This window comes from Marmota monax, unplaced genomic scaffold (genome assembly GCF_021218885.2).
Source record: "Marmota monax isolate L192 unplaced genomic scaffold, Marmota_monax_Labrador192_F-V1.1 WCK01_AAM20220418_F8-fsc00035, whole genome shotgun sequence".
Classification (NCBI taxonomy): Eukaryota; Metazoa; Chordata; class Mammalia; order Rodentia; family Sciuridae; genus Marmota; species Marmota monax.
Window position 1 is genome coordinate 10931709 of NW_026691961.1, and position 16940 is coordinate 10948648.

Genomic DNA, 16940 nt, shown 5'->3' on the forward strand with positions numbered 1-16940 from the left:
CTTTGAGAACATGCTAGATCAGAGGAATGATCCTTGGTCCCACTGTTTTTCCTGTACCCTAGGGACCCTGCTCTACCCCTGCTTGGGGACTGTCACTCTGAGCTATGGGCTTCTCATTCCAAGGCCTTGTTTGATTCAGACTAAGCTCTTGGGGACTGACCATTTTCACTCTGTTGGCACAGTGAGAATATGCCCTGCAGTTAGAACACTGGGGCTATTGAGACCTTATAGATCCTTAAAGTAACACATCTTTGCAGCACCTCCTTGGGAGTCCTGGCCTGGGCCCTAAAGAAACATCAGCCCAACTGCCCTTTCTCCAGAGCAGCAGGGATTATAGGTACTAGGTGTGAGGAGGTTGCTTGGGGAGACATAGACTCCCCACAGGTGTTGTGATAGATGAAATGAAATGTACACATCAGAGGGATCAGTGTGGCAGTGGGCCCCTCACTGCTAGGGGGTGTGTTTTGGCATACATGCACAGTATGGAACCTGGTTCAGTAGTCCTAGAAATAGGATCTTTTCTTGGTATTACTTGCCTTCTGGCCAGTTGGATAGATGGTTAAGAGCCTAAGCTTTGGAGATAGGCAGCTTGGGTTTGAACTGAGCTCTACTTCCTGTTAGCTGGCTCTGTGTCCTTGGGTAGACCACCTACCCTCTCTGTATCCCTGTTGTTTTTTTGCCCATCTAAATTTACCTATAAGCTTATCCTAAAGATTACAATGTGTGTAAACTGTAGCTTGACCAGTTGAGACAGCCCTTGCCAGCTTGGGAGTGGTCCCCACTCTTCTAGAGGTGGTGCTTGGACGTTTCTCAAGTGCCAGGCCCCTGGTAGCCAGGTGTGGGTAGGTGGGAGTCTGGGATGTGACACCTGGAGGTGTGTGCCCTTGACCCCTTGACCCCGGTTCTTTCTGCTGTTTGTGCCCAGGTGGCAGGACCATGGATAGCTCCACAGGAAGCAAGGCTAGGAGTGAGGCTGGGGAGGACGAGGGATTCCTTTCCAAACTTAAGAAAATGTTTACCTCCTGATATCCCAGCCGAGGTAGGAAAACTTGTGAGGTTCCTTCCCTTTGTTTCCCTCTATGAACTAATCACTGTTTTCTCTCACTTTAACCAACATCATACCCCATACCCAATCAAAAGAGCTGGAAGAGATACCAGTTGGAGGCATGGTAAATCTAACAGCCTCTCCACCCATGGAAGCAGAGTGTGGCAGCCACTCAGTACAGGGCTGAGCCAGGCTGCAGTAGCTGGCCTCTTGGGTTTGAACTCAGTTCAGACTCTACTGGAGAGCTTGTGTTTGGGGAGGCTGCCTCATGATGCTCCTACACCAGTTCCCAGGGGTTCTCTGTCCCACAGTGGTAGGACCAGCTTGTCCATGGTCACAGAGGACAACTTGTGGTGGAGCCAGGCCTAGAACTCAGATCTCCTCCACTTCCCCCCTGCTTCATGGCTGCCCATCCTGCCTGGGCAGTGCAGCACTGTGCAAACCTGGGGGCTGCTGTAGGCATAGCACTTGCAGTGTCTCTGGACACAGAGACTTTTATGCTCATCCCTGGTGCTAAGGACTTTTGACCCTGTCTGCACAGCCACTTCCCAAATGTGAATGAAAGCTCTTCCACAGGGATGTGTTCTGGCATCTGACATGTAACTGTTTGTCTCCCTGGCTTAGGAAAACGGTCCACTGGAAACTAGGCCAGGAGCAGCAGCCTCTTCTGGTGGCCAAGGCACCTCAGAGATGGGAGGATTCCTGAACAGCAGCCCTGAGACCTGGCCTACAGAGCCCTCAGGACTGCCTGGCAACAGCAAAACCATGTGACAGCACCTCTACAGGAAAGGCCATGGTGGACAGCCCCTGGACAGTAAAATGTAGCATCCAGGGACTAGTGGAAGTTTCCTGTCCATGGGTAGGTGACTTGCCTCTTCTGGCTCAGGCAGGATAAGGCAGTTGGACTCTTCTTGCAGTACTAAAACTCAAATCTGGAATCAAATGTGGAAATCTTAGTTAAAAGAATTAAAGGCCATGCTCACAGCTTAAAAATGAAGCCTTAAACTGTACCAAGTTGTGAAGTGATTAATTTCTCTCACAGCAAACCTCCAGAGGTCCCAGAATGAGTCCTTCTTGACAGGTTGGCTTCCCCAGGAACCGTCCTCCGCTAACAGCCTCTGCAGAGACATCAGTCACTCCTCTTGGAGTTGGTTTTTAATTCCTCAAGGTACCAAGCCGCTGGAAAGTGGGTGCTGGGGGCCTGGGCAGCCACACTGAAAGGCCAAAGGATCCTGGAGGTTCTACTCGTCATTTGTCCCGCTGTCTGGGCAATGGGAGTGGAGGGCCTCCTGCCGTCCTGAGCCATGGCAGCTGTAGCTCTGCTGGGCAGACCTGGCTCACTGAGGTAACTCAAAAAGCCTTACCTCAAAAGGCCATGTCAGCCCAGGGGCCTGGTTCTCCCCACTTACATGCATGTTCAGATTACTCAGTGCTGAGAATCATTGTCTTTTCCTATGTGTTTGAAGAAGAAAGCACAACCTCAGCCAAGAAGGTTGCACCGTGCAGTCAGAGCAAACGCCCTGTCCCTAGACACTGCTGGTAGCATGTTGTGGTTTCTTCATTTCAAGGGCCACAAGCTAGAGCTAGCGTAATGCAGGTTAATGAAGAACACTTCTCAGTAGTTTCCTTTTTTCTCTTTATAATTTACAACATTAAAGCATTTGTTAGGGTCTGATTTAAGAATGTAAAGTGATTATGTATTAATGTAAATAAGATTATCTACTGCAAAAGATATTTAAAACCTAAATTGTGGTCATTTCTTTGAGTTCGGACAGCCTTCTGCATGTGGCTCAGCAGGGGTGACTAGAGTCAGTTGGCTTCATCAGTGTGGTCAAATCCTTCGGAACACAATGAATCAAGGGCACTGACAGGGCTGATTTAAGAGTCTTGGTGGGTTTTTGTTTGTTTTTTCAAACACTAAAATTTCTGCTTAGGCTTACTCAGGTGGCTAAGGCAAGAGTCTTGAAATTGCAAGGCTAGCCTTGATGACTTAGCAAGACCCTATCTCAGAAGAGGTGGCTCAAACCTGTAACTGCAAAAGAATCACAAGTTCAGGGCCAGCAACTTAGCAAGACCCTGTCTCAAAATAAAAAGTGCTTATGAGGTAGCTCAGTGGTAGAGTGCCTTTTGGGCTCACCCTAGTACTGAAAAAGAGAAATGTGTATCATGATTTAACTAGTCTGGCACTCAGCAGACACCTGGTCCCTGGCACAGCTGGAGGTCCTGGCACACAGCTCATGCCCGCCCCAGTGGTCTAGGCTGAACAGGAAGGTGTTGGGATTGTTCCCTGAGCTGGGTAGAGATGGGGTAAGAGCTGATGTATAAGGCAGGCTCAGAAGTGGTTAGTGTTTGCTAAAATATTGGGAGGGTGGGCCAGGGAAGGTGCAGTCAGAGTAGACAAGGCCAGATGGTCTCAGCCCCACCCCCACTCAAGCCCCTGCTGATTCTGTCTCTAGCCTGAGCTGCCCTCCTCGCAGGAGAATCAAGAGTTCAAAGCCAGCCTCAGCAACTTAGTGAGGCCCTAAGCAACTCAGAGATTTGTCTGTTAAGTAGAATAAAGAAAAAGGCTGAGGATGTGATTAAGTGCCCCTCAGTTTAATCTCTAGTACAAAACAAAAAAAAAAGTGACATTTGGTGAACTTGGATACTTGCCAGTATTTAATTCAACAGTGTTTCTTGCCTTCCTGCTGTGATCATCCACTGGGCTAGGGACTACTACACAAGCCCTGGGGATGCAGTGATAGGTTGGACAGAGTGTCAAGAAAGTGTAGGTCTGTTCCTGGAGAAGTCAGCTGGGCGTAATCCACATCCTGTCCTTGGAAAGCGTAAGTCTGGAGTCTTTGAAAGAGGAAGGTGGAATTTCTGGCTAGAGACACCATTGTTGCTGTGCTGAAGCCTCCTTCCCTCATGGTGTTGAAAAGTGGCCCTGGAACAACTGCAGAATTAAGTGCTGCTTCCAGGATTAGGGTTGGTTTATTTCTATGTGGCTCCTTAGTTTTGTTTTGAGATTTCTTTGCTCCCTTTGAGTTGGGCTGGGGTGCAAAAAGATGTATTTTAAATACAAAAATGGCTGCTTGGGAGGCTGAGGCAGAAGATTCAGAAGTTCAAAGCAAACCTGAGCAATTTAGCAAGACCCAGTTTCAAAATAAATAAAAACTGGCTGGGGGTGTGGCTGTGATAAAGCACCCCAGGTTCTATCCTTAACACACAAAAAAAAGTTATCTCCAGGTCACTGAGCCTTTGGGGGTTGAGAATAGGAACAGGGAAGGTGCAGTCAGAGTAGACAAGGCCAGTTGGTCTCAGCCCCATTCCCACTCAAGCCCCTGGTCTCCAGCCTGAGCTGCCCTCCTCACAGTCAGCCCTGTTGGTTCCACTCACTGGCCTTTGCATCCTTCCCTATCATTGGAACCCCTCAGTGAATGTGCACAACTATCTTCCAGCCATCTGTGCCAAGACTGACGATCCTTCCTGTCCAACAGCAGTGTGAACACACTGAAAATGGACCATGGCAGCTGGACAGCTTTACAGAGGCATTTTCAATCACTCCTGCTTATTAATAAACTATCAAATCTGTACTTATCTTCTAAGTGTGACTCTTTAAGGGCCATAAGGGGGTCATTCACACACTTTATATAGGGCTGGGGGATGTAGCTCAGTGGTAGAGTGTGGGGAGCCACTCTGAATGACCCATGCCTTCCAGTCCTGAAGCAAGGGGCTCTGACCAATCTACATTTGTGGTGACTTGGGCGTTGTCCCAGCTCTGAGAGCAAAGGCATCTTCAGATGTAGGCATTACCCACGAGGGTTGAGTTACACTCATGTGTCCCTTGTAACCCTGCCCCTTCTGGCCTTTCTTAGATAGAACTTTCTAAGAACAAAGAGTCCCCTCAATAAAAGCTCACTTCCGAATGTGCTCGCTCTCTCGCTTTTGGAGAGCCTGAGGCCAAGAGCAGAGAAGCCGTCCTGAAGCTTGTGTAAAGATAAAGTGTGTTTGTGTTTTACTTGGTGTCCCTGCAAATTCACGCGAGCGATCTTAAGTTCAGCTGCCCGCACAGGTTGGGGGTGGCAGTAGAGCACTTGCCCAGCAGGCACAAGGCCCTGAATTCCATTCCCAGCACTGCAAAAAAGAAAAATAAATAAAAAGCATAGAACTTTACATTAAAAAGTTCACAGTTCTGGCCAGGCATGATGGAGCACACAGATAATCCCGCCAACTCTAGAAGCTGAGGCAGGAGCATCACAAATTCAAGGCCAGCCTTAGCAACTTAGCCAGGCCCTAAGCAATTTAGTGAGAACCTATCTCTAAAAATAAAAAGGGCTGAGGATGTAATTTAATGGTAAAGCACTCCTGGATTCATTCCCAGCACACACACACAAAAGTCAACAGTATTGAAGGGTCTAGGGCATGGCCTGCAGCCTTAATGCCTAGAGAGTGAAGAGTGAAAGGGCAGTGGTTTCTCAGCTACAGCCAAGGGGTAACCTGGGGAATCCACAGCCACTCTCGCTGGATTGGGGCTCCCCACCCCCACCCCCTGCTGCAAACCACATCCTCATACATATGTTTAGAAATTGTTTTACTTTGAGATAGGGTCTTGATAAACTTCTTATGGTCTCTCTTATGTTGCTGAGACTGGCTTTGAACTCGCAATCTTCCTGCCTCAGCTACTGGGATTGGGCGTGCTCCATCACAGCCCATATCACACCTGCTTTGACTAAACTAAACGTTTTTATCATGGTACTGGGGATTGAGCACTGGATCTTGACATGGTAGGCAACGTTGTAACACTGAGCTACACCCCTAGCTGGGTGCTTGCCTTAACTTTAACATTTCCATCTTCAGTTACCCACGATTCCTTCAGCCAGACCCCACGTGGTTACCTTTATTGCAGAGGGACAGAGACTGGGCCCCAAACTCAAGCATTTGATGCTTCCTGTTAGAATTTTCATGCTGTTTGTGTCCTAGCAGCTGCCACCCAAAACCAAATCCCAGAAACAAAGCCTTTTTCTTTTGGAAGCCATCTGTGAAAACAGTGGTTTTATTGAAAAAAATATTTTGTGCACAAGAAATTATTGTGCCTTTGGGCCTCCCATCTCGTGACTTGGGGCTGCAAAGTGGGTAGGTTACAGCTGGGTGAAGTCCCCTTTGTGCTGCTCCAGCCACTGATCCAGCGTCTGGGCCTTGGGGTTGAGCTGCAGGGTCAGCTCAATGTTTCGGTCAGGTTTTAGAGAGTAGAAACGGAACATGTTGGCCAGGTCACGGGCCCCAGGAAAGCCAAGCCTCTCGTAGTCTTCAGGAGTTGTCTGGAAACAGAGGGAGGCTACTATATCTGGCCTCCTCCAACACACCAGGGAAACAGGTGGGCTAAGGTCTTCCCACCTGCTTCACCCAGAGCTGCTACTAGCCTCTTGGTCACCAACTGGGGTCCTCAACACATGGTCACTTGAAAACATTCTACTTCAGAGATGAAGTTTAGAAACCACAGTTCCTCAAAAGCTACCTGATTAGTCAGTTTAAAGACTGTTCAAGATCATGAGATCTTGACTCATGAAAGCTTTTGGGCTCCTTCCAAATGAGAAGCCTGCAACATTACTTCCATGCCTAAAAGCCAGAGCTACTCTCCTTTCCCTCCCAAACTGAACCTTACCTCCTCAGCCAACCCAACAGTCCAACCCAGGCCTTTGTTGCTCTCTTTTTTAAAAAAATAATACATGGTGGGAATGGGGTTGTGGCTCAGTGGTAGAGTGCTTGGCTAGCATGTGAGAGGCCCTAGGTTCGATTCTCAGCACCACATATACAAAGTTAAAAATCCATTGGCAACTAAAAAAATATTTTTTAAAAAAAATAATAAATAAATAAATAATACATGGTGCTGGGTGCAGTGGCACACATCTGTAATCCCAACAATGCAGGAGGCTAAGGCAGGAGGATCACAAGTTTAAGGCCAGCAACTTAGTGAGATCTTGTTTCAAAATAAAAGGTCTGGGAATATAGCTCTTCAGTCTCACTGTCTAAATGAACAAATAACACATGGCCACTTAATATACATTTTCTAGGCACTAGGCATTCTGCTAAGAAAGCCCTAACATCAATTATTTCATTTAGTCCTCACAACAGCACAAGGTGGAAACTATAATATATCCATTTGATAAATAAGGAGGCAGACGGGTCAGGACAGGTCCCAAGCTCACATGTTGAAACAGTCTGGGAACCTGGCCCCCAACTTCCCCATTGCTGTTCTGAGGGTGACTTGTCCTAGAAATTGTTTCCCATATTTTCTTAATGTCTTCTGTAATGCAAACAACAAACATTAGAAAGAAGGCACCCAAGGGTCTGGTCAGGAAGCCTGAGGGTCAGTGGGGAGAGGAGGAGATGGGAATGCCTCCTGCCCATCCAGGCAGGACAAGAGGGACAAGGTTAGGCCTTTCTATCCTCCCCACTTGCTCCCCTTCAACACACGTCCTACAGAGAAGCCCAGTGGGCCCTGTGTCTTTAGCCTGCCTTGCCTAGGTTTCTACTGTCCTTTCTTTATGAAAATTTGTATCCTTGGTCAAAACACATAGCCAGAAATTTCATTCTGGTCACACAGGAACAGCACGACATGTTAACCATGACAATGGATTTAGATTTGCCTCGCTCAGAGTGGGGAGAGCCCTAATTACTACTTCCCTAGACCCAAAAAGGCCCCTTTGAGAGTTAGAAGGACCTGTTGAGGCTGTGGAATTGCCTGGCAAGACCTGGGACCTCACCCACCCCAGAAGGGAGGAGCCCACCTTGGCATGGTACACAGTCTTGCCCGTGTGCTTGGTGAGCAGGGCGGCATACTCCTCTGCGGTGTGTCTGCAGGTGCTGAGTCCGATGTTCTGCCCGATATATGCTTCTGGCATCTTCAGCAGGCTGAGCACCACAGGACCCAGGTCACTCACAGCCATACCATCCATGGGGATGTCACCCATGGGCAAGTCTGGGGGGGTGGTGGGTAAAGAGACATGCTGGCATGGTCAGAGCCCAGAGTTAGTCTACTGGGCACCTACACATATCAGCACTAGTCAGTGTCCAGGTGTGATGCCAGGAGCCCTTGGGTCCTTCATCAGCCAGCAAAAGTGGTGCCTTTTCAAATCACCCAGGAGCCTGAGGGGATGAGTCCAACTCAGAATCCTTGATAAGGTGAACTTCTCACAACAATTCTGCAAACTCTAAAGGGTGGTACAGCAGGCCACTACGGGCACCAGACTCTGCTTACCAGGTGGGCTAGGCTCCCTGGCAGTGCCTATGTCCTCACATGAGGGTAGTGGCATTAACACTCAGTGTGAAGAGGGGCTAGCTGAACCTGGCCCCTCCCACTCTGGCCTCCAGTGCATCCTGCTCTAATCTGACCACCAACTGGCAGAACGTAGGTTGCCTGAGGTTCCTTCCAAGCCAGAGCCCCTATTTACAGACCGGCCAACAGGCACAAAAAAGACCAGATGTTCCCACTGAAATCTACAACTGAACCCTACCATCCAAACCTTCCTTTTAAATTTTTTTTTTTTTGCAATGCTGGGGATCAGGACATACCACTGGGCCATCCTCCCAACCCCCTTTCCTTTCTTTGAAGAAGTAATAATAACAGTGCTGTTGTCTGCAGTTATTATTACTTGGAGAAATCACCCAATGGAGAAATCACCCATCAGTACCACCTGGTTGGTTTCCTCACTGTCCCTGTGGAACAGTCACAGGCCCAATGTGAGGGAGCCAAGACTTGGACCCAGAACAATCTTGACAGTAAGCCTGCTTTCCTCTACACCTGTAGCTTCACAGTCAGAACTTTGCTTCACTGTGCTTGGGGAGGGGCCCTTACTCAGCAGATAGCTCTTCCCATCTGGGGCTTTCTGAGGCAAAAAGTAGGAGAGGAGGTTCTCAAAATAGCAGGGCAGCCGCACACTGGTCATGGGAACGCCAATGTCTCGGAAGTACTCCTCCACCTCCCCTTTGCCGTCAAAGTGGCCTGCTGCCAGCCTCCCAGCCGTCAGCTTCCTGATGTTCTCCAGGCCACTGTAGACCACGTAGCAGAGGCCCAGGCGCTTGGCCAGATCAGCCAGCAGCTTTCCCTGGTGGACAGAAGAAATCACAAAGCTAAAAGGAAGATGCATGTCCCTGACCACAATCTTCTACCCTAGCTCTAATCCCAGAGTTGCCACATCTGTGAGGCTAAGAGCTAGGCTCATCTATACCAGAGGAAGCCCCCTCTTCCAGAATGATGCTTACCCCCAGCACACACCCATGAACACAGAATTGTAAGGCCTGAACCACCAGGCTCTGGAGTCACTTTTCCACATCATTCAGGTGGTTCTCAATGGCAACCCACCAGGCTCAGGGAGGGAATGTGGGTTGGGCTATGAGGAGGCCCACTCAACTTCCACATCAAATCTCTGCTGGCCTGACCATCCTGTCCATGGAACTCAGCCCACTTCCTTGGAGATACCTGAGGTCTACCTCGGAGGTACTGCAGCTCCTGCTAAGTGCACAGCTGCTGAGGTTCTAACTCTACTGAGGCCTTGCAACACACTGGCTGTACCTCCAGGACCAGTGATGCAGACATTCCAACCACTGGAAAAACATGACACCTGCCACATGAGGTTGTGAGAGGATTAAATGGTGGCCTCCAAAGAGATATGCCCATGTCTGCACCCCTGGAAAACTGTGAATGTGACCTTATTTGGAGAAAAGATCTTTGCAGTTAGGGATCATGAGATGAGATCATCCTTGATTAAGCAGATAGTCCCTAAATGACAAGAAGAGAGGAGACAGAAGGCCAGTGAAGATGGAGGCAGAGACTGGAGTGATGTACCCAAAGCCCAGGATGGCCTGGAGTCACCGGAAGCTGGGAGAGGTGAGGAAGGATTCTCCCTGCAGCCCTTGGAGGGAGTGTTACCTGCAGGACACCCTGATTTTGGACTTCTAGCTTCTAGAACTGTGAGCTAGATTTCTGTGGTTTTAAACCACCTGGATTATAATCACTTATTACAGTGACTCACACAGGTTTCTCAGGATTACTGACTGAGAACAAATGCCAACCAGGGAATTTGTTTTTGTCCACTGTGTGCTGTGGCTGGATGAGGTTGGTCCCCAAGGGTTCCTGTGCTAGAAGGTTGGTCCCCCATCAAAGCTTGAACAGCAGCATGAAGAAGAAGGGAAAGGCAAGTCAGAGTTGCCTCCCAGGACCAGCTAGGATAGAGCACTCCCAAGATGAGCTGCTCCTGGCTCTGACCCTGGCCTCCCTCCTGCCTGCCCTCACCTGCTTGACCTCCTTCTCCTGGCTGCAGTTCTCCCAGTAGTTGGTCACAATGAAGGTGGCATGAGCCCCAGTCAGGGCCAGCTCCATGCTGGCCTCGTCATTCTGATCTCCTTTTACCACTTCAGCACCTTGCATCCTCAGCTCCTTTGCTGCCCTCTGCCCAGGATCCCGGGTCACCACTCGAACCCTGAACATCCCATCTTCCAGAAGCGTGCGGGCCACTGAGCCCCCCTGGGCACCTGTGAAGAGTTCATAAAGACCTCCACATCAGGCTGGGATTGTGGCTCAGCGGTAGAGCGCTCGCCTAGCACGGGCGGGACCTGGGTTCGATCCTCAGCACCACATAAAAATAAAGGCATTGTGTTGTGTCCATCTACACCTAAAAAATAAATATTAAAAAAAAAAAAAAAAGACCTCCAGCATCACACCTGCCCCAGTAGATAGCTCTTCCCACCTGGGCTTTCTGGAGCAAAAAGTAGGAGAGGAGGTTCTCAAAACAGCATTGGAGCTGCCATTGGAGCCCAGAAGGGAATGGTTACCACAGCAAGAAACACCCAGGAAATCTTTTTATGCATGATGTTCATTAAAAGATTAAAAATAACAGCTTTACAGAGATATAATACTATAATATTCACCTCTATCAAGTGGTGTTTAGTATATTCACTGAGCTGTACAGCCATCACCACCATCTGATTCTAGAACATTTTTTTCACCCCCAAAATAAGCTCATGCTTATTAACAATCATTCCCCATTCCTCTGTCCCCAGCCTTGGCCAGTTACTAATTTACTTGTCTCTATGGATTTTGAGCACTTGCCGAGCAAGCTCAAAGTCTCGGGTTCAATCCCCAGCACCAATAAATAAATAAATACTGAAGTTTGATAAAATTGAACTATGGAATATTTCACTTGTATAAAATGATGCATCAATAGTCATGAGCTACCCTTTGGTTTAAAAAATAAAACATCACTGCCTAGCATAGTGGTGCACTGCTGTAATCCCAATAGCTATTCAGAAGGCTGTGGCAGAGGGTTACAAATTGGAGGCCAGCCTGGAGAACTTAGCAAACCCTGTATCAAAAATAAAAAGAGGGAGCCTCTGGCTCTGGCCGCCGCCGCGATGATCCTGGGCCGCCTGAGCCGCTTTAGCCGCCTGCTGAAGCCAGCGCTGCTGTGCGGTGCCCTGGCTGCTCCCGGCTTGGCCGGTACCATGTGTGCCTCCCACGATGACTGGCGCTGCTGTCGCTCCATGCATGACTTCTCAGCCAAGGACATCGACGGGCATATGGTTTGCCTGGACAAGTACAAGGGCTTTGTGTGCATCGTCACCAATGTGGCCACCCAGTGAGGCAAAACCTACGTAAACTATACTCAGCTAGTCGACCTGCACGCCCTATATGCTGAGTGCGGTTTACGGATCCTGGCTTTTCCCTGCAACCAGTTTGGGAGGCAGGAGCCAGGGACCAACAAGGAGATCAAGGAGTTTGCCGCTAGCTATAATGTCAAATTCGACATGTACAGCAAGATCTGCGTGAACGGGGAGGATGCCCACCCGCTGTGGAAGTGGATGAAAGTCCAGCCCAAGGGGAGGGGCATGCTGGGAAACGCCATCAAGTGGAACTTCATCAAGTTCCTCATAGACAAGAACGGCTGCGTGGTGAAGCGGTATGGTCCCATGGAGGAGCCCCTGGTGATAGAGAAGGACCTGCCCTGCTATCTCTAGCCTCACAAGCTGTGCCCCTGCCGAGCCTCTGCCCACGCCCCCAGAGCCTTCTACCTGGCAACTATGACGGCCCGCCTGCAAACCAGCCTTGCTGGTGGGGCGGGCCTGAGAACCTGGCGTGCACCTGCCAGAGGAAGGTCCTGCGGCTCTGCGGGCTTAGCTCGGCGCCCCACCTTGGCTACCTTGTGGGAATAAAATGTAGAAATCCAAAAGAATAAAATAAAATAAATAAATAAAATAAATAAATAATAAAAAGAGGGGCTGGGGGTGTGGCTCAAGCAGTAACGCGCTGGCCTGGCATGCGTGGGGCGCTGGGTTCGATCTTCAGCACCACATAAAAAAATAAAATAAAGACGTTGTGTCTACCGAAAACTGAAAAATAAATATTGAAAAATTCTCTTTCTCTCTTTAAATAAATAAATAAATAAAATACAGAGTTGGGTGTGGTGGTGCATGCCTGTAATCCCAGTGGCTGGGGAGGCTGAGGCAGGAGGATTGCCAGTTCACAGTCAGCCTCATCAATTTAGGGAGGCCCTAAGCAACTCAGCAAGACCTTATCTCTAAATAAAATACAAAAAAAGGGCTGGGGATGTGGCTATATGGTAAAGCATTCCTGGTTTAAATCACTGGTACCTAAAAATAAAAAAAAAATAAAAAAAAAAAACTGGGGGTGCCCTGAATTCAATTCTCAGTAAAACAATGATAATAATTGATTAAATTAAAACAACCAAAAGGTAGAAAATAAAAACCATCCCTCAGGTTGGGGGATGTAGCTTAGTGATCTAAGCTAGTCTACCATGCACCAGGTTCTGGCATCCATCCCCAGCACCGAAAAAGGAAAAAAAAAAGTACAAAAGGATTTGATAAATAAATATATATGAAATTTAAAAAAAAAAAAACAAAAACAGGTACGAGCAAAATACAATGCTTCCAGCTGAAAAAGTGATACCTACTTGCACGAGTCTATACCGTTAGAAAGCTCAAGAAACTTGGTAACTGATGGAACAGTAGGGAGGGAAAATTTAATTTTGGTATCCAGAGCAATTTTTTTTTTCAAGTACTGGGGATCGAACCCAGGGGTACTTTGCCACTGAATTTTTAATTTTATTTTGAAAGTAATCTCACTAAATCTCAAACTTGGCGATCCTTCTTCCCTAGCCTCCTGAGTCACTGGGATTACAGGGGTGTGCCAACAGTCCCGCCTGGAACATCGCCCTCATCACTGTTACTTTGCTCTAAGGTGCTGGACCACTGAACTACACCCCCAGACCCTTCTATTTTGAGTCAGGGTCTTGCTAAGGTGCCCAGGCTGGTCTCCACCTTGCAGTCCTCTACCTCGGGCTCCCGAGTTGCCGGGATCGCGATGCTAATATTTTAAAAGGTAACTCCAAGGCAATCCTCCCCCTGCGCGGAACCCTCCCCCGCCCCCTGCCCCAGAGCCGGCTCCCGCGTCCGCGCCGCGCTTAGGCCTCCGCGCCCTGCGCGCTCAGGGCCCGCTTCGTGCCTCGCTCACCTGTGGCTCCAAAAACGACCACCAGTTTCTTGGCGGCCATGAGGCGCTAGCGGGAGTGAAGCTGCCACGAGAGGCCCGGGTTAGTGGTGGCGCCGGATTGGGGGGGGGGGGGCAGGGTCTCGGCTCCGAACGCAGCGCGGGGACAAGGTAGGCCAGGCCCAGGCCCGCCCCCAGCACCGGGCGCTTTCCGGCGCGGAGACCCTCCCCCGGCCCGCCCACCAGCAGCAGCCGGCGGGTCCCCTCTCCCACCCGGGCTGAGCCCTGCAATCGCGCGCACCTGAGGGGGCGAGCAGCGCCGCCCGCAGCTCCAGCCGCTCCAGCAGGCCCCCGCCCCGGAGCTTCCCCTAGCCCGCGCGGAGCGTGCGCCGCGGGGTGCAGATCTGCTGTGACCCCGGCGCACGTGGCGGGAGGGCGCTGCGCTGGATTCCAGCCCGGTAAAGCAAGAAAAGAAAATAATAATAATAATGATAATTTGCCTCTTTATCTTGCGTGAACTTGTGCATTTTCAAATCCTGGCTGTCACCTAAAGATAATTTAAATCTAGGTTCATGACTCTAGCCCGCCCTGAGTCCCTATTTTGTCTGCCGGACTTGCCTGATTTACTTTTTTTTTTTTTTCTTTTTCATTTTAATGTCAATTACTTTAAGGATTTAGTACATGGACTGTCAAAACCTGAGCACTTTCCACTTCAAAATTTTCCAAAACAGCAGTAAATCTTAACAATATTTGAATACGATTTTAAAATCATCATAGAAACGTTTAAAACCATTGTCTCAGGCCTGACTCACTTTTGAAGATGTCACCGCTTGCACGGGATTTTTTTTTTTTTTTAACAGAAATGTGCGATTTCTTTGTGTTCACCCTGTCATTCTGCATGTGTGAAGTTATTGATGAGTGGCTCAAAGTACTCATTTTCCCATTCATTCATTCATTCATTCATCCATTCGCTCGTTCCAAAGTGTGGAATGAACCTCTAACCCGCTGGGATTACAAGTGTGTGCCTCCAGATCAAGTCTGGAGGTCTGTCCTTCACCCTTTATTCCTAGCACCGGAAATGATTTGTGAGACAAGGTAGAGGCTTCAAACATTTGCTGATTGACTTAAACACACCTACTGGATGCTGCAGCCTACTGGTCGTGCACTTACAGTGGAAATCAAACTAAAACTGAGGCTATTTTCCTTGTGATCTATTGTGATCTAGCATTTAACATAACCCAGAAGTTTTTTTAAAAAATTTAATCAGTTATACATGACAGTAGAAAGTTCTTCCATTCATTGTACACAAACGGAGCAGAATTTTTCCGTTCTCTGGTTGTGTATGAAGTAGAGTCTCACCATTCCACCATTCGTTCAATTATACACATACCTAGGGTAATAAAGTCCCTCTCATTCCACCGCCTTTTCTACTCCTTTTCCTCCTCCCTGCCTTTGTTCCATCCAAATTTCCTCCACTCATCCCATGCCCCCCCTTATGGATTAGCATCCACTTATCAGAGAAAACATTAGGCCCCTGTTTTTTTGTTTGTTTGTTTTTTGTTTTTTAATATTTTTTTAGTTGTAGGTGGACACAATGCCTTTATTTTTATGTGGTGCTGAGGACCAATCCCAGGGCCTCACACGTGCTAGGTGAGGAGTGGTGCATAATAGTCAAGAAACCGTCCCCCTCTGTCATTCTAGTGTGTAAACCTTTTCTGCCTTTTTTTTTTTTAATGGGTACCGGGGATTGAACTCAGGGGCACTCGGCCACTAAGCCACATCCCCATCCCTATTTTATATTTTATTTAGAGACACGGTCTCACTAAGTTGCATAACGCCTCACTTTTGCTGAGGCTGGCTTTGAACTCACCATCCTCCTGCCTCAGCCTCCTGAGCCACTGGGTTTACAGAAGTGCACCACCGTGCCTGGTCCTTTCCTGCTTTTGAATGCATTAAACAACTCAACATGAACAAGTAGAAAGATAACATTTTGAAGCCAAATTCAGTTGGCTCATACCTGTAATCCAAGCAACTCAGGAGACTGAGACAGGAGGATGGATAGTTTGAGGCCAGTCTCAGCAATTTAGTGAGGTTATTAAGCAACTTAGTGAGACCTTATATCCAAGTAAAAAATAAAAAGGACTGGGGATGTAGTTCAATGGTAAAGGGCCCCTGAGTTCAATCCCCAATACAAAAAAAAAAAAAAGAAACATAATTTAGGGACTTTCCAACATTATCTATAGATCAGATAATGTAAACCATGTCAGCCTGTCACCGGATGAGGTCTGAAGCTCTTCTCAGCCCTGGCAGAGATTCTTGACTTACACCACAGAAATGAATTTCAGGGTGTGTCAAAAGAGGCACGTGTAGAGACTTATTTAGAAAAGTGAGATTTATTTGGAAAAGTTAACGGTACAGCAGGATACACACTCACAGGGAAAGGGAGAGCAGGCACTTGAGGGGGAGATGCTTTTGGGGGCCTCAGGATACTTTTAAAGGAACTCTGGTAAATGGTGAACCTGACACACATAAGGGGTGGTGTCAGGCTAATGAGCTCCATTTCTTTGACTGTGGAGCTCATGGGGATCTGGGTCTCCAAATCCTCAGGTGCCTATTACTTAGTGTAGCACTTGGACTATACCCATACTACGGGGCTTTAACCATACTTCTTCCTAGGCTTGTTTTAATTAATCTAAAAATACATTCTGTAAACTAACAAAATTATATAGGAACCACTCAACTGGATTTATAGTACTCTAAGATTTATTGGACTTTTTAAGAATTCAGGCCTGGAGGATGTAAAGAAAGAACTGAATGAAGAAAACAGGAGAGGAGGCTCCTTAGTAACAGGTTTATTTGGGGCAAATCTGTGGGCATGGGCAGGAGATGGAGATCCATCTTCCACTTACAATCTGGACTAGAGGGGAGTGAGAGATTGGGGGGATTTTTGCACTTAGGCTATTTACTAGGGGCATTATTAGGGAAGGGTCCTCCAGGGGTGACCTACTGTGTCTTCAGGATTTCAGTCCCAGGTAGCAGTTTCCTTTCTCTGTGCTGCTAGACCTCAGGGTTTCTTTGCATGGTGTTGGTGGTGTTTAGGTTAGGCTGAGTCAGAGTGACTTTGTGGTGATTCTTGTTCTAAGACAGAGGATACATTTCAAAATGGCCTTGCTTGTGTCAAGTTCTTGCTAACAGCAGAGAACAGAACAGCCTTGGAGGTGAAGGTGAGGGTGTTTGTGGAGCTTTTAGACTTAAACTGCAGTCTCTCGTTACTTTCCTGTTTGTCTCCTTTGTACCTATCCTACCTCAAGCCTGAGGACCCTGAGAACAACCAGGCCAGCACAAACTGTCTTGAAATGGTCAGACTGATGTCATCCCACACATCTTCCCATACCCACTGTTCAACCTCGG

The 16940-nt window shown here is 48.2% G+C and overlaps 2 protein-coding genes across 6 annotated transcripts in view; one reads left to right on the top strand and one right to left on the bottom strand.

The window, feature by feature from the left end:
* Dnaja3 (DnaJ heat shock protein family (Hsp40) member A3) overlaps nucleotides 1-2792 on the top strand; it is a 29423-nt gene extending 26631 nt beyond the window's left edge. Inside the window, exons 11-12 of one of the 2 annotated variants that reach the window (XM_046444327.2) lie at nucleotides 926-1039; nucleotides 1670-2792. In XM_046444327.2, coding sequence (XP_046300283.1) covers nucleotides 926-1026 — 101 coding nt within the window. In that variant the 3' untranslated portion in view covers nucleotides 1027-1039; nucleotides 1670-2792. The remainder of the gene's footprint in view (nucleotides 1-925; nucleotides 1040-1669) is intronic. The other variant, XM_046444336.2, reaches the window with a different exon arrangement.
* Nucleotides 2793-6064: 3272 nt separating this feature from the next.
* Nucleotides 6065-13952, bottom strand: Nmral1 (NmrA like redox sensor 1). 4 transcript variants are annotated; one of them, XM_046444349.2, is made up of 6 exons: nucleotides 13831-13921; nucleotides 13554-13614; nucleotides 10320-10558; nucleotides 8883-9132; nucleotides 7816-8006; nucleotides 6065-6345 (listed from the first exon to the last, which is right to left on the bottom strand). In XM_046444349.2, exons 2-6 carry the CDS (start codon nucleotides 13591-13593, stop codon nucleotides 6166-6168), a joined length of 900 nt encoding a protein of 299 aa, XP_046300305.1. In that variant the 5' UTR covers nucleotides 13594-13614; nucleotides 13831-13921; the 3' UTR covers nucleotides 6065-6165. The 4 variants fall into 4 exon arrangements, with proteins under 4 accessions (XP_046300305.1, XP_058435450.1, XP_058435448.1 ...); XM_058579467.1 differs by lacking the exon at nucleotides 13554-13614 and adding an exon at nucleotides 11527-11611 and having other exon boundaries at nucleotides 13831-13846; XM_058579465.1 differs by lacking the exon at nucleotides 13831-13921 and adding an exon at nucleotides 11527-11611 and having other exon boundaries at nucleotides 13554-13661.
* Between the last annotated feature and the right edge of the window lie 2988 nt (nucleotides 13953-16940).

What these genes read in the sequence shown, in the direction of transcription:
- Nmral1 (XM_058579467.1), bottom strand. Translation starts at nt 11,572, where the DNA reads ATGCATGGAGCGACAGCAGCGCCAGTCATCGTGGGAGGCACACATG. An exon ending in CATCGTGGGAGGCACACATG is followed by an intron (nt 10,559 to 11,526) that starts GTACCGGCCAAG and finishes AACTCTTCACAG; the next exon opens with GTGCCCAGGGGGGCTCAGTG. An exon ending in AGACTGTGTACCATGCCAAG is followed by an intron (nt 6,346 to 7,815) that starts GTGGGCTCCTCC and finishes CTCTGTTTCCAG; the next exon opens with ACAACTCCTGAAGACTACGA.